Below are 26,234 nucleotides of genomic sequence, written 5' to 3' on the forward strand. Positions count from 1 at the left end.
GGCAGGCTGGGACTTGACCTTGGGGTCTGCATCAACGGCAGATGACAGCACAGCCTGCCCCCCCGTGTGATCTGGCTTTGTGAGACTTCTCCAATCCTCAACTCTTGCCCTGACACTCAGAGAAGGAACGCTTTTATCCTTTTAAGAACAATGGTGGGTGGAACTCTAGGCATTTAGTTTTATTTTTTTTCTTTTTAGGATTCTAGAATGTCATGTTTCAAACTGGCCCAAATTTCTCTTTAATTAAAGAAGAGCTAAGTGTTTGGCTACTCTTCAAAACAATTTCTAGATTAAAATTAAGGAATAAGGGACAGGGCTAGATCAAAATAATCTTTCTACAATGAGAACATAGGTTTTATCCCTTACATGTTTTATGCACATTAGGAGAAAATAAAAAAGCATAACGTGATATTTACTAATGGAAAAAAGATTATGCAATGAGAGAATCTCATGTTTGCCAAGAATATCCTACCATCTGTTCTGTTTTAGAAAAAAAATTGATTACAAAATATATGCTTACTTTGAATATATGAAACATATACATACAGCTATTTTAAAATTAAGGTAGAGCTTGTGTGTATAAATTATTTCACCTCTAATCTGAATCACTGTACCTAATTTCATAACCAGGTGCTATCAGGTTGCCAGCCATCTTCAAAGTCCCCACAACCCAAATATCCTCTGTGACCCAGGTGACTCGTTTGGACTCATCACAAGAGGTACTACCTTGCTACCCCCAGTAGTCCCATTTCTACAAGGTTTTTGGTCTGATTTCATTGTTTTCACCCATTGCGATTAGTAGGTCAAATGTTCCCCTAGTAAAACTGATGTTCATTTTTCACGATCCACTACCATTTTTTCAGAAAACTCACCAAAAATCAACATGAAAAAGATGATTTTAAAACTGGAAGTGAGGAAGAATGATGGTGGGTTCAGAATCCAAGGTCATGGTAGCCAGGCGTGGTATTGCATGACTGTAGTCCCAGCTACTGGGGAGGCTGAGTCAGGAGGATCACTTGAACCCAGGAATTTAAAAAAAATTCTGCATCATTTTCTTTCTTTCCACCCTTTTTTTCAAAGGCAGGTGTTAGTTTTCTTGTTTGCTTTTTTCTTTCCCAATGGCAAGACATAGGGAGGGGTGCTGGGATTATCTGGAATGAAGAGGGTCTATCTCTTCCCTCTTCAGACCCCATTATGTACCTACATGCTTTCCCTAGTGGCTTTCAGTTCTGACCAGAAGCAAAGTGTTGGTGTTACAGGGGTGGTTCTGATAAAGGGACCTGAGGGGAATCTGGCAAAGGGTTGGGACCCACACTCCCATGTGATCACATTTTTCCCCACCAGAGCTGGAAAGTGGATGTGATGGTTTGAATGTCCCCTCCAAAACTCATGCTGAAATTTAATTGCCATTGTGATGGGATTAAGAGGTAGGACCTTTAAGAGGTGGTTAGCTCATGAGGGCTGAACCCTCATGAATGGATTAATGTCAATATCACAGGAGTGGGTTAGTTATTACTGGAGTAGGTTCCTGATAAAATAGAAAAGCTCAGCCCCATTTCTTTATTTCACATACTCGCTTGCCCTTGCACCTTCCTCCATGGGATGATGCAGTATGAAGGCCCTTGCCAGATTGCCAGCACCATGTTCTTGGACTTCCCAGCCTCTAGAATCATGAGCCAAATAAATTTCTGATCATTATAAATTACTCAGTATGTGCTACAGAAAACAGACTAAGACAGCTGACTTCATGCCTGGGGGAGTGGGTGGAGGCCATGGAGCCAGTGACTGTCTCACAAATTTGCTGGAGCCTAGGCAGACCCTCTCCAGTTAATAGTTATTGGCCCAAGACCTAAAAGTCAGAGCTAGGGCATGTGGAGTTGTCAAAAATCTGGGCAATCTGGGCTCTGAGGGAGGATTAGAAAAGGGTGTGGCTAAAAAGCAGGTCTTTGGTCTGAAAAACAATACAAGGGGTATGGCTAGGCTGTCTTAGGCCAGTTATTAGAGGGGTGGTATGGGGGTATCAGTAGAATTGGACTCTAGGACTGGACAGCTGACAGGACATGGTATTGGAGCTGTGTTTTAGGGGTCTATACATCTATTATTGTTGATCTGACATGGGGAGGAGCCAAGAGGCCCAAAGCAATGACTCATGCATGGAGAACAGTTTGGGTGTGGTTAAAGGACCTGCCCCTGGAACCTGGAAGGCTGCAGAGGGGGTGTGGTTAAAGTGTCCCTGGAACTAGAGGATATGAACAGATCATTAAGGAACCACAATACTTCAATGGGGTAGAGAAAGATTCAGCAAAGAGAACTGCATGGAGACCAGAAAGAAAGGACACTCTGGGGAGGGAGCTTTCACAGAAGCCAAAAGAGATAATCAGTGGGAGAAGCAGCAGCCAGCCCTGGAGACCGGGGACATGCCCTCCCTGCAGCTGGCCCGTTTCAACCTAATCACTCCTCCCCATGAAAAGGATCAGATTCTCTAAGAAATCTATTAGATTGATTCTCAAGGGTTGAATTCATGCAGGAATCTCAGGCTGTGAATCTGAATTCCTTGCACCTTTCTAGTCAGATGAGTGACTAAGATATACACAGCCTGAGCTTATTAAAGAAACTTTGACTAAAACAATAAAAGGATAGAAAAACATGGGAAAGAACTTGTGCCTGAAACTAAAACAAGATGATAATTTTTTAACTTTTTTTTTTTTTAATATAAGACAGGGTTTCAAATTCTTGGGCTCAAGTGGTCCTCCCGCCTCAGCCTCCTGAGTAACTGGGACTATAGTCATGAGCCACCATGGCCAGTAATCATTTTGTGATTAAATAAAGCTTACTTTTTTATTCCATCTGATTGCAAAAAGTGTGGGAGGGGGGAATCTATTTAATTGTAATTGCCATCTTCACTCACATAGAGTTCAGGGGGAGTAAAGACATCTCCTGAAACCCCCTCAGAGGTGGGTGAGGTGGTGACTCATGGAGGCAAGACCTGCCCTGCTAAGTCTGTTGAGGAGAGACATCGGGATAAAGCTCCAGCCACAAACCCTGCCCACACAGGTCTTCTCCCTGAGTGTATCCTCTGGTATAAGATGAGGTTTAACTTACTGCTAAGTGTTTCACATTCTCCCTCCCCACTCACATAAAGCTTGTCCCAAAAAAGCTGTTCTCTGATGAGAAGGATTTTTCCTAAATCCTTGCCCATTCTCCCTGCACACAGAGCTTCTATTCTGTGTACTCTGTGATTTGTTGAGGGTTGACTTATGGCCACAGCCTCAGCCACACTCCTTTTACACCACAGATGTTTTGGATCAGATTCCCTGGAGAGACAATTAGATGGAGAACTGAGGGTTCACTGGGGAGACTCAAGGGTAAGGATGGGCAGAGAAGGAAGCTGGTCCATAATGTGTTTGCAACTGATAGATCATTTCAGTCCAATGGGGACCTCTGGATCTGGGATGGACCTTTGGAGTTGCCCTAGTTGAGTCAAAAGGTGGGGTTTTATCCCCCTACATCAACCAGTCATTGGGCAGGAGCCACCCCTTGGGAAGGTGCATAGCCCTGGGCTATGCAGCTCTCTGGGGTCCAGGTGAGGAAGCCAGTCCAGGTGAGGAAGGCAGCTCTGGCAGCAGCAGCACCGTTCTCTCCTCTCGTTCTCTCTCGAGCAGCTGTGCTGTCAGCCCTGACAAGCTCATCTGGGTGGAGCTCCACAGTGTCCCCTGTGGAAACAGGTCCTCCCTGCAGTGCGTGGCCACAAAAGCCTTGCCCACACTCCCTGCAAACAGAGACCTCCTCCTGAGAGTGCCATCTTGTGCCCGTTTCTTCTTTTGCAGATGCTCACCAACACTCCCTGAACATGTGACACTTCTCCCCTGAGCCTGGCACTGGATGCGCAGTATATGTTGACTCATTGCCGAAGCCTCATCCACAGTCCCTGCACATACAAAACTTCTCCCCGAAGTATATCCTCTCATGTATGCTGACAGCTGACTTATAGCTACAGTTACCCTTTCTGTACTCACAGGCTCCTCTCCTGCATGTGTCCCGGTGCCTGATGAGGGTTGACAGGTCTCTGAAACTTCATTCACACCCAGCGCACATGGGGACTATTCCCCGTGAGTCTCTCTGGTGTAAGATGAGGTCTGACTGATTGCTCAAGACTGCCCATGACCTCTGCATACACAAGGCTTCTCCCTCAGTGTGTCTTCTGGTGTCTGATGAGATTTGACTTGTGGCCAAAGCCTCGCCCACACTCCCTGCAAACATAGTGCTTCTCCCCTGAGTGTGTCCTCTGGTGGACAAGGAGGCGTGACCTCTGGCTAAAGCCTCGGCCACACTCACTGCACACGTAAGGCTTCTCTCCTGAGTGTGTCCTCTCATGCACAATGAGGGTCGACTTGTCACAAAAGCCTCGCCCACACTCCCTACAAATGTAAGGCTTGTCATCTGAGTGTGTCCTCTGGTGTCTGATAAGATTTGACTGGTGGGCAAAGCCTCGCCCACACTCCCTGCAAACATAGTGCTTCTCCCCTGAGTGTGTCCTCAGGTGGACAAGGAGGCGAGACCTCTGGCTAAAGCCTCGGCCACACTCATTGCACACGTAAGGCTTCTCTCCTGAGTGTGTCCTCTCATGCACAATAAGGCTCGACTTGTCACAAAAGCCTCGCCCACACTCCCTACAAACATAAGGCTTGTCATCTGAGTGTGTCCTCTGGTGTCTGATGAGATTTGACTTGTGGCCAAAGCCTCGCCCACACTCCCTGCAAACATAGTGCTTCTCCCCTGAGTGCATCCTCTGGTGGACAAGGAGGAGTGATCTCCGGTTAAAGCCACGGCCACACTCATTGCACACGTAAGGCTTCTCTCCCGAGTGTGTCCGCTCATGTATGACGAGGGTCGATTTGTCACAAAAGCCTCGCCCACACTCCCTACAAATGTAAGGCTTGTCATCTGAGTGTGTCCTCTGGTGTCTGATGAGATTTGACTTCTGGCTAAAGCCTCGCCCACACTCCCTGCAAACATAGTGCTTCTCCCCTGAGTGTGTCCTCTGGTGGACAAGGAGGAGTGATCTCCGGTTAAAGCCACGGCCACACTCATTGCACACGTAAGGCTTCTCTCCCGAGTGTGTCCGCTCATGTATGACAAGGGTCGATTTGTCACAAAAGCCTCGCCCACACTCTCTGCAAATATAAGGCTTGTCATCTGAGTGTGTTCTCTGGTGTTTGATGAGGTCTGAGTTCTGGCTAAAGCCTCGCCCACACTCCCTGCAAACATAAGGCTTCTCCCCTGAATGTGTCCTCTGGTGTTTTCTGAGGGTTGACTTATCACTAAAGCCTCGTCCACACTCCAGGCAAATGTAGGGTTTCTCACCTGAGTGTGTCCTCTGGTGTCTGATGAAGGATGACTTCTCGCTAAAGCCTCGCCCACACTCGCTGCAAACATAGGGCTTCTCCCCCGAGTGAGTCCACTGATGTCTATCGAGGATGGACTTATTTCTAAAGCTTTGCCCACATTCTCTGCACATATAAGGCTTCTCTTCTGAATGTGTTCTCTGGTGTCTGCTGAGGTTGGACTTCTGGCTAAAGCCTCGCCCACACTCACGGCACTCATATGGCTTCTCCCCTGAGTGTGTCCTCTGGTGGTTAATAAGGACGGACATCTGGCTAAAGCCTCGGCCACACTCACTGCACACATAAGGCTTCTCCATTGAATGGGTCCGATGGTGTCTGATGAGAGTTGACCTGTCTTTAAAGCCTCGCCCACAATCACTGCAAACATAGGGCTTCTCCCCTAAGGGGATCCTTGGGTTTGTAAAAAAGTCTGATTCCAGGCTATAGTCTGGTTCAAACACTCCACAGTTGATTGCTCCAAATCTCAAGGTTTCTAATTCCTTCAATCCTTTGTCTGGTTGCACAGAGTTTACCCTTTGGGCTGAGATGGGCTCTATCTCCACCACCATGTTGCCTTCTCTAGGACTTGCTGACTGTCCTTGCGGTAGGCTAGAGAATGCCCTTGAGGTCTCTCTCTCTTCTGTCTTTGCAGACAAAGGTTTGGAGCTGCCTTCTCCCTCTTGATCTTCTGTGTTTTTACTCCAGCAGCTTTGATCAGAATACTGCTGCTCCTGCTGCTGCTGATGTCCTGGCCTGGAATTCCCTGGATGGAAGTGATTTTCTGCACATAAGCCCAGGAAGATCTGAAGCTCGTGTTGGCTGAGGAATTGCTGACAGGAGAAGGCCAGAAGACAGAAGGGACAAGCGTAGGTTTCTGGCTGTGGTTCTGCTGAAGAAAGAAAGTTTTCAGTTAGAGCAGCCATAGTGGGGCTGCTGGGCTATTCTGCCTTATATTGGGGCCCAGAGTGTCTTTCTGTCACTTCTGTAATTCATACTATATGTACAGTACAATTTGCTTCTGACCAGTAACTCCTTTATATTCCATTTTACACATTACATTTTCTATTGCAATCGAGAAAACCCACACCAAAAACGTCTTCTATATGTCAGACTAGGAAACTTTTGAGTCTGCTCTGTGAACAGTTTAAATTATAGTTAGGCTTTTCCTTCTATTAAAATTGTCTAAACCATACACACTCACATTGATATATACTGTCCACACTCTGTTCTACTTGGAGATAATGGTCTCTATGATCCATGTGGAAATCTCCTTCATGGCTTTTCTTATTATAAAAAAGGGACTGATAGACACAAAAAGCCAGTCTGGAGGGCTTTCAGATATAGGAGAAAATATGAGAAATATTGGTTAAAGAGATTTTATATAAAATAAACCTGAATTTCAGGCTGCCCATCAGTGAACAAAGACTTCTTAGAAAATTTCTAAGTGTGAGGTTCACTACTAAGTATTGTGGATTCAGCAGTAAACAGGAAAGACGTAGCCCACAATTTTAGGATTCTTGCACCAAACTAATCCAAAACCTTCCCTTCTTTCAGTTTTTCAAAAATCAGTGTAAAAGACAATACATTTCATTTACAGCAACACCTGCCTACGAGATATCAAAACTACACGTTGGATTTCATCACAACTGGATCTATTCAGATGACGCTGACAAATGACCATGTACTTGGCCCCAGAACCCTTGGACCTAACTGAAGACTCCTGCCTGACCAATGAACAGTGGAGTCTTTATAACCAACGATGTACCTAAAAATTCATTCTATCCTATCCAGAGTGCTAGTTTTCAAACCTTAATAAGCATAACCACCACGAAACCCCTACCTAACAGTTAAAACCCTTGCTTTCTCCTCCTTACCAAACCATACAGTAAAATCACTGGTGTATGGCATTGCCCGGTAAGTAAATGAATTGTGCCTTTTGATCTTTTGACCTTTTGTGATCTTTGTTTTACTTTTTGACAATGTGTTTTTCCCTTGGTTGCTCTGACGCACTCAGCAGTGCTGGGACGGCTGGACTGCAAGAGGAGCACAACTGTGCTTTAACTAAGCCCCGTGTGCACAGAGCTGCTTGTGTGGCAGCTTGCCATGGGTGGGTCTCTCAGAAGCTGCCAGGCTCTGGTTGCTATCATTGAGCACTCTGAGTTTATTTTGTTTACTTGGGTTCTCGAAGTAACCATAATTCATGACTTGTTTTTATTTCAGACCAGTCATGTCTTATAAGACTTTGTGGTAATTCTAGAGTTTTGTGACCTCAACTTTCAGTCTTGATTTTTTTTTACTGTGACTTGTTGCTGCTTCCCTTTGGCTTATCTAGAAGCATATGATGCCATTCAGACTATCATGTGTTACACCCTGCATCCCTGAGAAGTATTTCAGTAGAAGAAATCCCATTTGTGTCTATTCTGTGTTAAACATGGGAACCACAAGCTCATTACCGTTCACATCCTGTTAAAGGAACCCCGCGTATACTCATTATAATTCTAATTCCTACATCTTACTAGTAAAGTGTCATCGTTTCACTAAAGATAATTTAGATTTACAGAGATCACTTTGAGGAACTTTGTTTTATATCATACCCCTTTGCCATGTATTAATTTAGTATATATTTCTAAAGAACAACTACATAGTTGAGAGAACTGGCTTCCCAAATCATCAATGTATTTATTCATTTGCTTAATCTTAAAATGCAAGGAACATAGTTTCAGAACAGTTGAGCCACTCCTTACAAAAAACAAATATACAAAATATAGTTTAAGATATATATGCAGTTTTTCTTTGCCAATAGAGAAGGAGTTGGCCAATTTTTTCTGTAAAGCACCAAGTTGTAAATATTTTAGGCTTTGTAGGTCATGTGGTCTCTGTTGCAACTATTTAACTCTGCCACTGTAGAACAAAAGCAGCCATGAATACATATGTGAATGAGCATGACCATGTTCCTTTATTTACAAAAGCAGGCAGTGAGATGGATTTGGCCTGTAGGCCATAGTTTGCCAACCCCTGCTGCACTATGGATATATGGTCAGCCCTCTGTTCAAAAGTAAACTGGGTTGTTTTCTCCTGTTCCCTGTGGTCATGTTGTTATTTTGAAACATAATTAGGTAGATTTGTTCCTCTTTGTATTCTATTTTAGGGTTTTCCCCTCCTCTCTTTGTTGAGTATATAAAACACTAATATGTTCCAAAAGTGAAAAACTATTCAGGAAGGTCTCCTCAGACCTTTGGAAATGCCTCTCCTTTCCATATCCTTCCAGCCAGATTCCACACACAACCCCACAGGTATCCAATTTCATTACTTTCTGGTTTCTTCATCCTGTGTTACTTTGTGCAAAAAAGGAAACAGACATATATATTTCCACTTTTCCTAATTTCTCACTCCTTTGAATATTCTTTGCACTTGGCTTTTTTCACTTAATATATCTTATAACTCACTCCGTATCACCACACTCGGCATGAAGCTTTTTGTTTGTTGTCTGTCTCCATATACTAGAAAGTAAGCCCAGTGAAGGAAGGGATTACTATTTCATTTATTAATGTATTCTAAGTATCTAGTCTGGTACATAGTAGATGATCAATAAATCTCTACTGAATTAATGAAGGAAAGGACACGGCCTCACCCAATGAGAGCAGATTCCTGTAATTCTCCAGCATCACCTCTTTGTATAGGTTCCTTTGCTCCGGGCTCAGTGTCTTCCATTCTGCCTCTGTGAAGATCACAGCCACATCCCTGAATATAACTGGTGCCTACAAACAACCAGTAAATTAACATACAGCAAGTCATCATTGATTTTCCCTGTGTGAGGAGCACAGCTGGTGGCCCTGGAAAGTCTAGATATACAAGAAGTTGAACTGATTCTTTTCAGAGTACACAGTTCTCCATATGATATTCTTCTGGGCATCACTATGTGTCTGGCTTTATGTTAAAACCTGTAAGGAACATAACAGATGCACAAAACACATTCTAGGTGCTTGAACACTTACAATTAGAGAAATGATTTGTCAATCAATTTGAAAACCTCAAGTGTTCAGGACGGTGACCTTGAGGATTCGTAATGAAGGAATTCAGAGACGGAACAGCAGAAGATAGGCTGGAGAAGAAAAAAAGGCATCATGGACTTGGGGCTTGTTCTGGGCAGTAGGCAGTGGTAAAGATTTAAAGGAGAAAAATGGAGGAAAACTTTGACTACAGAAAAAAATGGGAATGAATGATGGGGTCTGGAATGAGTATTTTTCAAAAGTCCAGATTACTAAATGGGATCTGTAAAATCCCTGTCTTGGCCTATGTATTATTTTAACAACCTTTTTTCAATAAAGCCCCTAATGCTTCACTTATCTACCTAAATGTTGACCACCTTCTCCCTTCCCAAGAAAGACAATATATGTCTATTTTCTGGGAAATGAGCCAGCAATTCAGGAAGGAAAAAAAAAGTAACCCCAACTCACCAGTATTTGGGGCCTTTCCTCCTTTTCTTGGGGCCAGGAAGTATAGTTACAAGGCAAACCTAGGGGAAGAAAAAGCAGCTATGAGAAACCAGATCGTCCATTATGCTTCCAGAGTAGCTTTTCTGAGCCTTAGGATGGAGAAAGCAGCCACTACACTCAGCTGTGACCTCTGAAGCATTCTCAAGTGAACCTGGAGCCTTGGCACCCTCTTCACCTCTCCAGACCCTCAACAATTCTCACCTCTTGCCTTTTGATTGTGAGACAGTTTCTTCATGGCCTCCATATCTTCCTCATTCTTTCAAGGCAAAATCTTCTCCCAGGCTTGCTCTTGTAGTACAGAAGGATCAGGCAACATCATGGCCCCAGAGTCAGCCCAGTGTATGCCTTGATATGCTGCCAGAGGGCCAGGTAGATGTTATTTCATCTTAAGGTGGATTTCTGCTGTGTGGGGGGACTTCTTCCAACCTTAATTGTAAAAGCCCATCTTGTTTCCATGCAGCCAGAACCTGTGAGATGGAGAAGCAATCTGATGTTGCTGGGGCCTTTATCATGGGCTTCATGCCTCTGCAGCAGGGCTCCTGTCCTCTCACACCCTCCTCCTTCAACACAGAGTTCCTGTCTACACGGGTTCCCTGGATTTTCTACCTTCATTATTCTACTTTCATTTCTAGGCCCTCAAGTCTGTCTTCTGTCACTCTCCCCTTAGCTTCCAAAATGTACAGCTTCTTTCACTTCTGCACCTCAGATTCAAACTCCATGTCTTGGATCAATTTTCTGCTACCTGGAGCCTGAGTCAAAGAGAAGACAGAAGATAACATAATGCCCAGGGAGAAAGAGCCTCTGTCTTCTTCCAGACCAACCAGGGCCTGCAGAACTCAGCTTCTGACTCTCCTGGCCCAAGGTTCCATCTGTGTTCAATCTTCTATGTCCCCATACTCTCAGGAGTTTCAGGGATCTAAACTGAGTCCTTCTTCAACTAAGGGAGAGCTCCAGGTCTCACAATGACTTTGTAAATATAACTCCTGCTTTCCATTTCTATGCGTGTGCACCACATCACCATATCAGAGTTGCATATTTGTGTCTCCTGATGGGTCCATGTCAAAATTATCCACTCATGTGGTCCTAAGGAGCTATGCCACCTTCAAAAGCTCCTCAGATACCTCATCCAGGATCTCAGCCCAAATGACAACAGGCCTCCCAATGCCTAGCACCATTCTGGGGCTAGCTGGGGTCCCCCTGAGAAGCTCTTGTGATTCACTCCCGAAAACCAGAGGCAGAGATGATCACTCCCTCTTTTGTCCAACCTGGGCATCTCACCTTAATCATACTGTATTGCAATTTCTCTATTTATATGACCGTCTTTATTAAAATGTGAGCTTCTTGTAAGAAGAAATGCATCTCAGTCTTTTTGCTAATCTAATCCTAGCGATTAGCATAAAATAGGCCTTTATGGTAGGTAGATTTTATCATCACTCACAATTATTTGTTTCTCTATAAAAGGATTGTCCTTCCTGACCCTGACATTAGGTTTGGCCTCGTGACTTGCCTTAGACAATGAAGTGTGAGTGAAAATGACAGTGTGATTTCTAAGCATGGCATGATTCCACCATTTCTCTTGTCCTAAGAACAGTATGTTCCCAAAAGGGACCGTGGTTCTATGGTAAAAGGTCATGGTCCAGAGTTAAAGCCAATCTACAAAGGAGGAGGAATAAGACTGAGTTTGAGGTTAGATTGCTGTGTGAACCACTGCAATTTGGGGGTCATGTGTTACTGCAGTACGACTTAGCCTAAGCTGGTAAAGACAGCCCTCCTCCTCCTCGTCACACACATATCTGTGGCTAACACTTATAAAGCAGGATCTGTACCAAGCGCAGAGTTCTACTCATCTTCACAACACAGCCAAGAGACAGACACTGCTGTTCTTTCCATCTCACAGAGCAGGACACTGTGGCACTAAGAGGTTGGTTTATTTGTCCTTAAGATTACACAGTGTCAGACAAAGCCTAGAATCCGAGATTCTCATTCCAAAGCCTTTTTTCTTTACCATTGCCTAAAATAATGTCCACCGAACAAATGACTAAATGATTGGGCAGAAAGTAAGCAGATAGGGTTTGAAATTGATCATGAAGAAAATAAGACCCTCAGAGTGAAGTGGAGAAAGGGGTCTATATTCATCAGGATGGGCCGAGTTATTGTGTGGTAACAAACATCCCCTACCCCCAAATCTCAGTGGCTTAATGTAATGAAGGTTTATTTCTCACTCAGGCTCCATGTACATCATCTGTTGGTATACAGTAAACATAGCAAGAAAACATCAAACAACCCCATTAAAAGTGGGCAAAAGACATGAACAGAAGCTTTTCAAAAGAAGAAATACTACTGGCCAAAAAACATATAAAAAATGCTCAGTGTCTCTAATCATCAGGGAAATGCAAATCAAAACCACAATGAGATATCACCTAACCCCAGTCAGAATGGCTTTTATCAAAAAATCCCCAAAACAACATATGCTGGCATGGATGTGGAGAGAAAGGAACACTTATATACTATTGGTGGGACTGCAAACTAGTTCAACCTCTATGGAAAGTAGTATGGAGATACATCAAAGAACTAAAAGTAGACCTACCATTTGATCTAGCAATCCCACTACTGGATATTGACCCAAAGGAAAAAAAAACTTTAAAAAAAAAGACAAGATACTTGCACTTGAATGTTCATAGCAGCACAATTCACAATCGCAAAGATGTGGAAACAACCCAAGTGCCCATCAATACATGAGTGGATTCATAAAATGTGGTATATGCATACCATGGAGTACTACTCAGCCATAAAAAATGGTGAACTAATATCTTTTCTAACAACCTGGATGGAAGTGAAGATCATCCTCCTACATAAAGTATTGCAAGAATGGAAAAACAAACATCACATGTACTCACTATTAAATTGGAAGTAAATGATCAACACTCATGTGCACATATGGTTGTAAAATTCAATGGAAATCAAGCAAGTGGGAGGGGGGAAGAGGAGATCAATGAATTCACACTTAACGGATACAATGTACACTATCTGCATGATGGACAAACTTAAAACTTTGACTCAAGCTGTACAAAAGTAATTTATGTAACCAAAACATCTGTACCCTCTAATATTCAGAAAATTTTTAAAAATGGCCCTTTTGAGAAGGTCAGTGGCATGATCATTATTTTTTCCTCAGAGGAGCAACTCAAAAAGCAGGGTGAAGGGTGAATTAGAATGTGGAAGAGAAGAAAATCTGGGTAACACAGCAGTGGAGATGGGGGGTGGAGGAGAATAAAGGGGCATGCCAAAGTAGAATTGAGAGGACTCAATAGCCAAACAGATAGATGGGAATTTCAGAAAGAACAAGGTGGCAGGAACTCAGAGTTCCCATTTGCAACCAGGGGTGGAAGATGTGGTCATTAACTGACATCAGCAACAGGTGAGGGAGAATTTACCTTGCTGAATTCCAGATACTTCTCCCTCTCATGGTTCTTACCTGAATTGTTAAGAGTGTAGGGTTTCAACTGCAAAATGATAGTTTTAAGGACAAATGAGCAAATTTTAAAACACAAAAGGAATTACGACATTAAGGAATTACCATTAATTTTGTTGAGTGTACTTATAGTATCATGGTTATATTTTTAAAAAACAGTCCTTCTCTGTTAGAAATGCATATGATAGTATTCACAGGTGAAATGATATGATTTTTGGGGTTTCCCTCCAAATACTTCAGCAGCGAAAACAAAAAATGTGAGGTTGGGGGGTTTTGGATGAAATAGGAATTATAGAAAGTTGGTAATTAAAGAAGCTCTAAATCCTGATTCCAGCTGACATAGCCATGTTACACAGGTAAAAGTTTCTTAATACCTGTAATATGTCACTTCACCTGTAAAATGGGAATTTTGATTCCTAACCTTCAAATTTTTGAGGGATTAAAATATTGTGGTGACTGTAAACCTAGTGCCTGGCACAGAACAACTTTCCAATAAATGGTGGGAATGGTTATCATCACTTTTTATTTCACAGCACCTGACACAGCCCTAGGACTACAATAGCCAGGATGAAATATTGTTGGGGTTAGGATGGTGGGACCCTGAATGACAGTGCTGGTCTGGGGCAATGTTCCCTGTGGAGGCCTTGCCCTTAAAACAGCCTTGATATCCTGGGGAAACAAGCAGGACCTCGACCCTCAAATGGGACATTGAGGGCACAAAACATCAGGATGAGCAAAGAAAATTCTCCCATGGTTTGGAGCAGATAAGACTGGTGGTGGGAACATGAAAGATAAGTGGTACCCACCTGAAATTTGGTTGCCAGGAGCACAGAAGACCTCCCTTTCTCAATAGACAGTCCTTTCCTGGCAGGCAGGGATTCAAGAAGGTAGACTTGAAGATGAAACAGGCAATATGAGCTTCAGAATTGTTTCCTGGCCCCCAGATAAAAGGCTAGAAATCCCCACATTTAAAATGAGGGGGTGTCCTCTTCCTTTCAAAAAAGGCTCAGATCAGCCAGAGAAGAGAGTAACGTAGACAGCTAGTGGGGGATAGAACCAGGTGTGGGCATCAGAGTACAGCCTGCTCTAATATGCTGCTGTCAATGCTTATGGGCCTTAAGTTGCAATATTACTAGTAATAGTTAACACTTAACTAAACTCTTACTGTATACCAGAGACAATTCCAAGCACTGCGCAAATTTTACCTCCCAAACGCTCCGTGAGTTAGGTCTTGTGATAAACAGGAACAGTTATTTATCTTGGTCAATTGACAAAGGTAGAAAGTACTGAGATTTGAAGTCTAGCTGTGGAGTGCCACGCAATTAGTCAGTTGCCTCAGTGGTAATATAAATACTGACCCTATGGGGTCTGACAATTTTCAAAGTGTACCCACACATGGTGTTGAGGGAATATCAATGAAACAAGATTGGCCACAGTTAACAAAAGTTGAATCTTGTCCATGGAGGTTCACTGTATGATTCTACTTCGTAGATTTAAAATTTGTCTTTACCAAAAAATTTAAAATAAAATTAAAGTCCTGATACCTGGGCCCACAATATGCCAGAAGTGATGTGGATAGTCAACCAACAGGCCTCAGAAGTCCCCACCCTGCCTAACCCCCTTAAAGCACCAAACCAGAGGTTTGGCCCCACCATGCAAGGGAAAAGCACACAAGAAAAGAGGTTATCAGCTAAACTGGCCACCCACATTACAACCAAACCCGGGGTCTTTGCTACAAAGCAGAGTGGGCACCTGCCACACGATAAACCCTGGAACTACAGGTCTCAGAAAACAAACCTGCCTCCATTCAAAAAACTGCAGATGCATCACTCTGGCCTAGACGCAGTTCAGAGTGACGCAATCCACTATTACTAGAGGACAAAACCTCCCTCACCCCTCTAAAAACCTCAGGGACTCCAGACCCAAGACACTCCTCCAGACCACTTAAGGATATTCTGACAAAGTCACGCTCACCTCCACCTATTCCCCACCCCCACTGGAACAAACCAAGGCATGTCAAGGCCTGAGATGCCCTCCCTCCCACCCATGCCCAAACACCAGTGGAGACATATCCAGCCCCACCCCAAAAAGTAAAACATAAATAAAAACAAAAAGCTGGGCATTCAGGATCAGCCCTAGGTTTCCACAACCACTCGTAGCTGCAAGACCCAAGTAAACGCTCCCTCGCTTAAAAAACACCCAGATATATAAGGCCCTAGCCACGTCCCTACTCCTAGCACGGAGGACGTTGCTCTACTTAGCCCTGGCTTAACTCATCCCCACAGCCCAAATAAATCCCAGGGATGCACGATGGGGCCGCTCTCCCTATTCGGAAATTAGCCCATAACAATCCCACCACCGTCAAAAAAGAAATTGGAGTTCCAGATCATTCTTGCCCCAGCTAGGGAAGGAAGGTCCCCGTAGCGCCCAGAAATTCAGAGATTCCGGGCTGTCTGGGTCTCACCCCATTGCCCCGCCCCAAACGCGCTCCTTGAGCCGCGCCCCCTCCTCTAAAACCCAAACGTGCGCCACCCGCCGGCCTGCGCTGCCCCAGGACCGCAGCGCCGCCCCCACTCCCCCACCAGCCACACTCTACCCTGGATCCTAACCTAGGCCCCGCCTTTGCCGACTATACATGCCCCACGGGAAGGGACATCCTGGAGCCAAGGACCCAAGTAGGCCTCGCTCACCACAGCCAGCAGGACCGGTCCCTCCAGCCATCGGCCGCCGCGATGTACGCCAGAACTCCGGAACTACAGTTCCCAGAATCCTCGCAGGCTCCGGCTCCCATTGGCCGCCATGAAGCCGCTTCTGGGCCGTGCAACAGTCCTGTTAATTTAACAGGACAGTGGCTGCTGTGGCGACAGCCTCCCGTCTCTTTTCTTAAAATACCGATGCTGAAAACAGGTCCTGCTTTCCAAGTGAAGTATCTGTCCCCTCAGCCCATTATTTAGAGAGACTACCCTCCCCAGAAGCCTCTGCGGCAGCTTCCACAAACGCTTCCGGATCCTGGCGAAGATATTTCCGGTTGGCCCATCTAGCTGGTGGAGCTCTCTGCTTAGGCGGTCGGCTTTCAGTTCGCATTTTCTCTTCTTGGTCTGGGTAAATTCCCTGGGCTAAGGTTCTATAACATATATATCATCTTACGTGGACACTATCTAGGTTTGACTTCCTGCTTTCCTCGCACCCCTATGGTCATCTCCATTTTACTTGCGGGTCGGGAGACAGATGGACAAAGCGTCTCCCAAAGTCTCAGTTGTGCCCTTACCCTCAACTCCAGTGCACTCCTTTGGTTGCCTTGTAGTCAGTTTCCAGTTGTCAAAGTTCACAAAGTTAGTGACAAACTCTTGTTACTGAAAGTTCTCACTTGTCCTTGAGGCCTCATCAGAAGAATGAGAACAAGTGGTTTGAGGAGAAGGAAAGAGGAGTTTTATTAACTTGCAGGCAAATGAGGATGATGGAGACTCTTGTCTGAAATGCCATCGGCCTAATAATAAACAGAAATACAGAGCTTTTAAAGGGTCTCACCTTCAGTCAATTGCTGTTCAACTACAATTGATAACCTTGATGGCCCTATCTCCTCTGAAGACAATCCAGTGACTTCCACCCAGGGCCTCCCTGTGCCAGGTCTAGGCTGAACTAACTCCTGTAGCACAAAGAACAAAAGACATTCCTCTGCCCCTCCTCACTGCTGGTCTGAGACAGGAAGAAGGGTTTTAGTTCTCAAAAAGGAGTGGAGGATGTTTTAAAGAGACAGAAAATATTTTCTTCAGGCCATTCCCTCTGTTACACCTTCCAGTTCTTGGAGGGTGGAAGCCTCCCTCGGGCTGGAGTCTGGCTCTAGGGCCTATTACATAAGGTCTTAGTTAAGAACTGGATGGTGCTTATACCTTCTGCAACATGCCAGTAGGGGTTCTGCATAGCAGGCCTAATTCAGCTCATGGGGAGAGCATTTAAATCACAATGGTAAATAAAAATTAAATTGAATTTTCTCTGTTGCCAAAAGGGAAATAGACCTGTTCTCCCTCCCTTAAGACTATTTCCATGAAGAATCTATTTGTAAATCACGATGTCATTGTACAGGAAGATCTATCCAGAACAATTTGACCACAAAGGAAAAAAAAGAAAGGCCATCCAAATTGGAAAGGAAGAAATAAAACTATCTTCTTTTCATCTTCACATATTCACGGATGATATGATCTTGCATGTAGAAAACCTTGTATTTCTATAACTCACAACGAATAATTTGAAAATGAAATCAAGAAAATAATTCCATTTACAATAGCTTCAAAAACAATAACATACTTGAGAATAAATTTAACTAAGGAGGCACAAGACTTATATTAACACACTGAAAATTACAAAATGTTGCTGAAAAAATTTTTTAAGAGATCTAAATAAATGAAACTATGACGTGTTCATGTATTAGAAGACTTAATATTGTTAAGATGGCAAGACTCCCCAAAGCAATCTACAAATTCAATGTTATCCCTGTCAAAATTCCAATGGCCTTTTTACATAAATGGAAAATCTGATCCTAAAATTCATATGAAATTTCAAGGGACCCCGAATAGCCAAGATAATTTTGAAAAAGAACAAAGTTGGAGGACTCACTTTTCCTAACTTCAAAACTTAATACAAAGCTGTGGTAATCAAAAAGTGTGGTACTGGCATAAGGACATAAAGACCAATGGACAGAATTGAGAGTTCAGAAACAAACCCATACAGAAGTGGTCAATTGATTTTCAACAAGGGTGCCAAGACCACTTAATGGGGAAAGAATAGTCTCTTCAATAAATAGTGCTGGGACAACTGGATAACCATATGCAAAAGAGTGAAGTTAAACCTCTGCCTCCCACTATACACAAAAATTAACTTAAAGTGGATCAAAACCTAAATATAAAAGCTAAAACTCGGCCGAGCACAGTGGCTCACGCCTGTAATCCTAGCACTCTGAGAGGCCAAGGCAGGTGGATCGTTTGAGCTCAGGAGTTCAAGATCAGCCTGAGCAAGAGTGAGACCCCGTCTCTACTAAAAATAGAAAGAAATTAGCTGGACAACTAAAAATATATAGAAAAAATTAGCCAGGCATGGTGGCACATGCCTGTAATCCCAGCTACTCGGGAGGCTGAGGCAGAAGGATTGCTTGAGCCCAGGAGTTAGAGGTTGCTGTGAGTTAGGCTGATGCCACAGCACTCTAGCCTGGGTAACAGAGTGAGACTCTGTCTCAAAAAAAATTAAAAAGAAGGAAAAAAAATTGGTTGGACCCCAGATCCTCTCTCCCGCCTCTGCAGATTCAGAGTTGGCTCTCTGAAGAGTTGACACAGTGGGAAGCTGTGGGCTGAGGGATAGTAGACACAGCCAGAGTAAGATGAGGAACCAAATGAACACCAGAGAACTGAGTGCATATCCACACCCTGGACAGCGCGACTCCCAGCCCTCTTCTCTTCCTCAGCTCCCAGGGTATATTCACCAGGTAGGACATGGGACAATTTCTGTCTGGGAATTCTGCACCATCCAGAAGAAAAAGCCCAGAAACACTAGGAATGGGTGTCTTTTATCCCTGCCTAATCACCCTATAGCAGTGGTTCTCAATCTTGGGTGATGCATCCTTCCCCACCCCCCAGTACATTTAACAACAGAAAGAGACATTGTTGGTTGTGTTATGGGATGTATATGGCGGGTATCTAGTAGGCAGAAGCCAAGGATGCAGCAGAACATCTTACAATTCAAAGAACAGCTCCCACACAACAAAGAAGTATCTGGCCCAAAATGTCAACAATGCTGAAATTGAGAAACACTGTCCTAAAGCAAGGCCCACCCATCAGCAAGGTGGGCTCACATGCAGAAAGCTTTCACATACCAGTGCCTCGCAGTGAAACACAAACAGATAGCCAAGGGCCCCTGGACAATAAAACAAAGGTCAGGAGAGTGAGGACTTTTGAGAGTTTGCCCAAATGACTAAGGGAGATCAATGTTGTCCCTGACAGACACAGGCACCTCAATGGTGACATCCCCCTGCATCCTCTCCAGTTCCTTTGCTGTGGTCGCTGCCCACTGAGCCATGTTCTAACCACAGCACTAGTGATTTCCCGCCAATCTTAAAACAGGGGGACTCTTTGGCTCGGTGAAGGTCCTTTTCTCCACCCCAAACTGTGTGCGTGAATACCCTGACGTTCTAGCATACCAGATGGGTGGTGTCTTGCTAGGAAGAGGGAACTCTTGAAACAAAGTGTGGGTGGAATTCAAAACATCCAAAGAGGGTGGGGTAGGGGTGTTTCCTGTGGCAGAGGTAGCCAAGAAACTTAAGCTGTTAGGTTTTTCCTTTTGGGGACTTCCTGCTCTGGGCTCTACACCACTGCACCAGGTTGGCCCTAAAGGGTTGACGATGAGTGATCACGCACCACAGCAGGGCTCAGTGCTGCTCTGCAAAATGGTGGCGAAGCTCTAGCACCCAATGGGATGGAGAGAGCACAGCAGAGGCTGGAGGTAGGGCAGCTGACAAGGTAAGGCCACCTCTCTTCCACCATGTGGCCATGCCTCAGAGAGGAGCTCTGTGGCAGGGGCACAGTGGAGCAGAAGAAAGGAGCTCGTCCATGCCCTGGCAACAGTGGGGCCCAGATGCACCGAGTCAAGGAGCAAAGTGACAGCAGAAATTCCACAGAGCCCTCTCCTAACTCTTCAGGGCTTTGGGGTTCCAGTTATGGCCACATTACCTCACTCAATCCCCAAAGGGCCCTTGTAGGAGTTGGAGCAGAATTACCTCCCCTCAACAGCTGAAGAAACAGAGGCATAGAAATCTTCAGTAACTTGCCAATGGTGGGCGGGGCTGGAGAGGGATTGTCACCTGTCTGATTCAGCTGACAATTATAAATAGAGGTTGATTTTATTTTTAACACATTTGCTTTGAGGAGCATTCCAGTTGTTAATTGTCCTTATCCTGTAGGGGCAGAAGTAACAGAGCCTCTGAATTTTGGCTCCCTGGTCTCTTTCCCCAACTCTGCCTCCTGGAGTCATAGGGAGAAGCAGAGAAATAACAAACCATGGCCCATGGTCACCAGCGGGCTTTTCCTTGTGGGCTGTTAGGTCATCTCTCTTGGTCTGTCTGGCTTATATCTGCAGTAATCGTCCCTTGCCCTGGGAGAAATGGGTGCATCCCTTAGGCCTCAGATACCTGGATGTGGGTCTAACTTCCTTCCTAAAAGTCTGGAATGGCAGAGACAGCCTGAGCAGTTTCTCACAAACAAAACCCCCTCTGCCCACCTTCAGTGCTAATCCAGAAAGTTGGAGGAACTAAGCTCTGCCCAAAGGAGCCTTAGAAAAACTCTATTTATAATGAATTCCCCAAAGCTTGTGGGAAAACATTGCTACCATCCAGATCCCATGGCCTCTCTCCCACCCTGTACCACAAGCCACCCCAGCACCGAGCCCTCAGGTGTGGGTTAGTAGGTGGAGGGCAGTGTGCTCGAGATAGCACAGCTCACGTTATCCAGCTAGGGTGTTACCTGCCCGTAACCAGATCCTGCCCATTGTGCTGGTTTACAACATTCTGTGAGTGACACTGGATGTTTTGTAAGCAGATATCCACAGCTAATTATACAGATATACGAATATACTTTTAATTGGAGAGAGAAATTAACAAAATGGCCCAAGAAGCTTCACCATTAAAAAGGGGTTTTGTGACCAAAGTGCCACGGGATTTGGACACCCTGCAACTTTTGGTTGAGATTACACATTTTTATTGCCATTGTATTGTATTTTAGGGTTTTATTTTTCTCTGATCAAACCACATCCATGGAAGAATTAGTACAGAATTTACCATCCTTAGCTCTAGCAGTAGGAACATTCACCATCCTAATAAAATAGAAGAGCACATCACTCCGATGTTACTCCTCTTCAAAACAATGTTCATGTTGAGCTGAATGTCCAATAAATGTAATTCAAATATTAATTAGCTAAAGCTTTGTGTTAACAAGAATGAAGAAAAAGAAAATTTCATGAAAAGCTGAAGGGCACATTTTAGTGCCACCTTTTTCTTAAAAGTTGCAAATGTGTGAAATCAAGAGGTTTCACATTAAAGACGTTGAAACCACCACAAAGAAAAGGCAAATCTTAATGATGGGAAACTCAAGGGCAGAGCAGGATGGAATCTTCCCAGAGGTTTGAATGCTCTCCTGGAACACCAGGGCCCACCTGGCAGTTACTTAGGGCTCTAGCTCATTCTCTGAGAAGAATGGTTGCTGTACCATCCTGTATCTCCCCCAAACAAGGACATGTTTATCTTCTAACAGGACTTTTCAGGGTAGTCTCATGCACACTGCCTCCCCTTTCTCTGAAAGAAACCTACCACATGCCCCGGGGCAAGTATCCTCCCTTGCTGGACAGCTAGAGCTCTGCTGGGAAACATCATTCCATGTCATATTGGAAAGTGTTGGGTGGCCAGTGTGCCCAGGGTCACAGGCAGAGACGGTAGGAGTAGCAAAGGCTATGGAAAATAATAGTACCCAGAGTGATAATGCAAATGGCACCAGCGAGTTGGAATGGCTGGGCTGAAACAGACAGGCAGACGGGGTGGGAGCTCTCAGGGCCTTGGGTAGCATAGCAGGGAATCAGACTTTTACTGGAGAACATGGGGTTTCAGGGGAGGGTTTCAAGCAGGGGAGAGATGATGTCAGACGTCTCCTCTGGGGGCTGTCCTGGCTGTCGGGTAGGAGAAGCACTGAAGGCAGGGCCAGCAGCCAGGTACCCAGATGAGAGGCAAACACAGGGACCTTTAGGAAGGGGGACATGCTGTGGTCCAGATTTTCCCAAGAGGTCAGAAGAGTATAGGGAATAAAAGCCTGAGCTCTGGAGCCAGAGCAGCTGACAGGGCTGAACCCCATCTCCAGGGACTGCTGGGATGTATTACTCATCTCAGCCTCAGTTTCTTTATCTGTAAAGAAAGATAAATAAGACAGTCTGCCTCAAATGGTTGTTAGAGTGATTAAATAAGTCATTTAAAGGGGTTGACAAGGGCCTGTCAGAAAGGAAGTGGCGAGTAACTCTCAGTTGTTGCTGTCTTAGTGGGGGGCCTGTGCTTAGAACACCCCAGCACTTGGTCCAATGTTGTGCTGACACCATTTTGAAATTTTTAAGAATTTTATCTTTGAACTTGTGTTTCGTAAAGGAGTCCAATGGGACAAGGGGAATGTACCTGAGCAGAGGAGACACAAACATATGCCAGCCCATTCACAGATCACATACATGCCACCTTGTGAACACATAAATCCAGTGAGCCATGACGCCTGGGAATTCAGCAAGACTCAGGCCAAGTACACGGCTGACTGCGTACGAGCCCTTGCAGCCCAGGGAGGCTGCACTTCCCACTCGAACCAGAGCTTGCTTCAAACACTGAAAGACAGCAGTGGCTCTAACAAACTTGACAACTAAGGATCATGTCCTTTCTTATTCGTGCTACTTCCCTGCATTAACCAACCACTTAGGCTGAAAATAATGACACAGAAGAAAAGGAAAAGATAGAGCAACTCCTAATTCCTTTTCTTCTCAGTTTTTTCCACTCATCAGTAAGCCAAAGGCAGGGAGTATGGGTAGAACGTGCGCACATCAAGAAGTGAAATAAAACCATCAAATTAGTTTTGTGTGGCATTTCTACCATCCCGGTAAGATTGAAATCCACTCGCATGTACAAATGTGTCATTTCAGTGATTTTACATGAGTCAAGTGCCTTTCTGCTTGCACTGAAAACTAGCATTGCTCGATATAAAGATGAACGGTGAGACGTGTACTAATGATTTAAAATTTTAAGTTTTCTTTGCATTGGCATTAAATGGCAGAAAGGGAAAAGCTTTATATTTTAGTACTCTAAATGGTAATTTTTTTTCCTGCTTTTTGAACAAGGGGTCCCACATTTTCCTTTTCCACTGGGCCCTGCTGCTTTTATTATTATATTAACGCTTAGGGGTGAATGAAGACTGGGGAGAGACATTAGAATCCTAATAGTCACCAGAGGCTGGGGGACAGGCACGTTATAGAACCCTTGCACTTGGGTCCAGAGATATACCTTGGATGCCATGGCAGAGCAGATGAGCCAGCCCAGAGGGAGCTCAGGCCTGTCCTGCCCTCTTTGCAGGCTGAGTGCAAATCCAGTCCGTGCCCTCACCCTCTGTGCCCCTCCCCCTACTAGGCCAGCTCCCCTCCCCCATTTGCTGCCCCAGCCTACAGCAGATGAACTGATTCCAACACCCAGTGTAAGCCCTGGGAATCTGCATTTTCAACAGAAGCTGGAGTGATAGCTTACACAAACATCCTAGAATTTCTCTGCTACTTCATCCCAATCAGGGAATTGAGACAGTGGGAAAGAGCCCTGGGGGGGCTCCTCACACCTCCCCTGGCTGGAGTGCAAGTGGCGTCCTTGCTTCATTGCCAGGAGATGAGCCCGCAGCGCTGGCCCTTCCAGGGCCCCTCATGTATAAGTGATGCCTGAAACGTGAGGCCACCCTGCCTCTCTGCAGGGAAACCCGAGCGGAGGAGTGTGTGGCCGGATTGATGGGTTGGGAACGCGCTGCCTCCTTCCCTGTCTCTCTCCCAAACTTCACCCACCTCCACATCCAATCTCCAGCAAACCGAGGAGCCCTGGCTGCTGTCCCGGCCCCGGCAGGGAGGCCAGCCACCATGAGCGCAGGAAAGCACGCCGGGCTGAAGGCGTGCCTGGTCAAACAAGCTGCGTGAGCCTGCGCGGGGACCGAGAGCCCTGCTGACCATGAGCCACCAGTCAAAGAGGCTGGAAGAGGAAGGTGAGTCCATGTCCTCGTCCTTGTGGGGCCCACCTGCAGGGGTCCTGGGACAGGTGTTGAGAGGCACAGGGAGGACCTGGGTTTGAGGACCTGCGTCTGGATGCTCAGCCTCTCCGCACCTCACCCACGGGAGGAAGATGGTGATCACCTCCTTGCAGGGCTGTTGGAGGGATTCAAACCCACCTGGGCACTGCTCCAGGCACAGTGCTGGTGTGAACACGAGCCTGGAGGTCGTCGCGGCCGCTGTTTGCTCCTCAGAGCCCGCCAGGGTCTTTCAGCCTCCCGTTGCCTTGGTTAGAGTCACCTTTCCTTAGCAATCCCCCCAGCCAATTTCTGTCTGTCTGTCTGTCTATGGATGGGGATGTTCTGACCTCATTTCTCAGGGTGTCAGAGAAATGTCACAGGCTGTGGACTCTAGAGCTTGTTGAGTAAAATAATTGGAGCTGAATTCCACAGTCAGCTGAGGGTCCCCACGGTGACCTGGAGTGGTGCAGGGAGCGGGGACTCTCCAGAGATCAGCCATTTGTCCCCATTCCTCTCTTCCAGCCCATGGTGGAGCGAGAGGGCGAGCGAGGAGCGGCTCTCCGCGCACAGGTGAGATGGGTGGCAGGTCCCAGGGTGCCTGTGGTGCCAGGCTCACCTCTGCCCAGCCCCACAGTCCAGCCCCCTCCGTCCCCGATCCCTCTCATTTGACACCCTGCATGGAGCCCTCCTGGGAGGCAGGCAGTGTCACCAGGGAGGGGCAGAGCGCCATGAAGAGAGGGCGTGCTGCTCAGCCCCAGGGGTCAGGGGAGATCTCAGAGTTAGTGACACTTTGAGGTGAGCCTTGGGAAGCAGTGAACATCCCCAGACTCCAGAATGTGACCTCAGCTCTTCTGTCAGCCAGTGAGGGAGCCAACCGGCTCCAGGAGGAGCTAGGGAGTCCGAGGAGCCACAGGCAGGCAGGAGAGAAAACCCGCGGAGGGTTCAGAGGGGAGGGGCAGAAGCCACACCCACAGGTTGGGCGTCCTCCACTTCGTGTCACAGAACATCATGACATGATGCTATTTTCTCCTCGTCACATCCCAGGCGGGGCTGGGAAGCAGAATCTTGGGGGACACTGGGGGCTTGGAAGAGATCTCCCCACATTCTGAGAGGGAGGGCCTCGCCGTGGGTGGAGGAACCCCAGGATCCACCTCATCTCCCCCACCTCCCAAGCCCTTCTCCTCTCATCCCTAACCCTAACCCACTAGCCCCCGATTGTCAAGCCCTGAGTCCTCAGTGAGGCAGCTCCATGACGAGGGGAGAGACCCAGGGCAAGAGGCCCCCAGGATCAGGCAAGGGGGTGCCGAGGATGCACCGCTGGCCTCTCAACAGCCCTCCTGCCCCCACCTGCCTTCCTCATCCCCTATCACCTCCCCCAAAGACACAGCAGCGAACATGGGAACGTGCCGTGCCCCACGGTGGCCGGATGAGAAGCCCCTTCCTCACAGGAGGGGTCAGCCCGCGGGGCTCCTTTGATGACAGGTGCGTGTAGGGTGCTCGGGTCTGGCTGTCCACATCTGTTTCCCCTTGTGTCCTCCAGGCGTCATCCCCTCCGCACCCAACCTGGCTTCCTTCCGCCTTGGCTGAAGGAGCTGGGCTTTGTGGGGGTCACCTGTGAGCAAACGTCCCTTGGGTAGGACAGAAATGGAAGGTCATTTTGCCCAAAACACAAACCTTTTCCTGCTAAAGTATGCCCCTCCCTACTGCCATTGTCCCTTTCCCACAGAAAATGGGAAATGGGTCCGAATTTTCACCTCAGGAATCCAAATGGTCAAGGGATGTAGTGAAGTTAAACATCAGAAATCCATTAAATCAACTGAAGCCTAATTACCTAAAGGTTCCTCCTCAAATCTCTAGAGTCACCTCTGAGGGGGCCCGATATCCTCTTCCTCCAGCTTATACCCTGCAAGGAGAAAAAATAAGTCTGAGAATACAAAGTTCTGTTCTCAGAATAACTTCGGTGTGCCACTGCATTTGTAGAAGAGAAGGACGTGTACTCTCCTTCCTCCTGTGCCATTTGGTCAATGCCCCAAACTGTTGCGTTCACTGGGTTTGGGGGCGAGCC

General features: G+C 46.0%; 2 protein-coding genes across 2 annotated transcripts in view; one reads left to right on the plus strand and one right to left on the minus strand.

The window, feature by feature from the left end:
* Window positions 1–2,824: 2,824 nt before the first annotated feature.
* On the minus strand, window positions 2,825–16,061 carry ZNF343 (zinc finger protein 343). Its single transcript, XM_069495455.1, has 5 exons — window positions 16,043–16,061; window positions 10,082–10,347; window positions 9,842–9,900; window positions 9,016–9,142; window positions 2,825–6,273 (listed from the first exon to the last, which is right to left on the minus strand). Exons 2-5 carry the CDS (start codon window positions 10,122–10,124, stop codon window positions 4,190–4,192), a joined length of 2,313 nt encoding a protein of 770 aa, XP_069351556.1. The 5' UTR covers window positions 10,125–10,347; window positions 16,043–16,061; the 3' UTR covers window positions 2,825–4,189.
* Window positions 16,062–24,111: 8,050 nt separating this feature from the next.
* TMC2 (transmembrane channel like 2) overlaps window positions 24,112–26,234 on the plus strand; it is a 54,393-nt gene continuing 52,270 nt past the window's right edge. Inside the window, exon 1 of the mRNA XM_069495768.1 lies at window positions 24,112–24,145. Within this exon, the coding sequence (XP_069351869.1) occupies window positions 24,112–24,145 (34 nt within the window). The remainder of the gene's footprint in view (window positions 24,146–26,234) is intronic.

The sequence above is a fragment of the Eulemur rufifrons genome, chromosome 20, assembly GCF_041146395.1.
Source record: "Eulemur rufifrons isolate Redbay chromosome 20, OSU_ERuf_1, whole genome shotgun sequence".
Lineage (NCBI taxonomy): Eukaryota > Metazoa > Chordata > Mammalia > Primates > Lemuridae > Eulemur > Eulemur rufifrons.

Excerpts from the sequence above, each read along its gene's own strand:
- ZNF343 (XM_069495455.1), bottom strand. The coding sequence starts at position 10,124 with ATGGAGGCCATGAAGAAACTGTCTCACAATCAAAAGGCAAGAG. Across the intron at positions 9,901-10,081 it reads TCACAATCAAAAGGCAAGAG|GTTTGCCTTGTAACTATACT; the intron begins GTGAGAATTGTT and ends TTCTTCCCCTAG. Across the intron at positions 9,143-9,841 it reads AGGAAAGGCCCCAAATACTG|GCACCAGTTATATTCAGGGA; the intron begins GTGAGTTGGGGT and ends GGTTGTTTGTAG.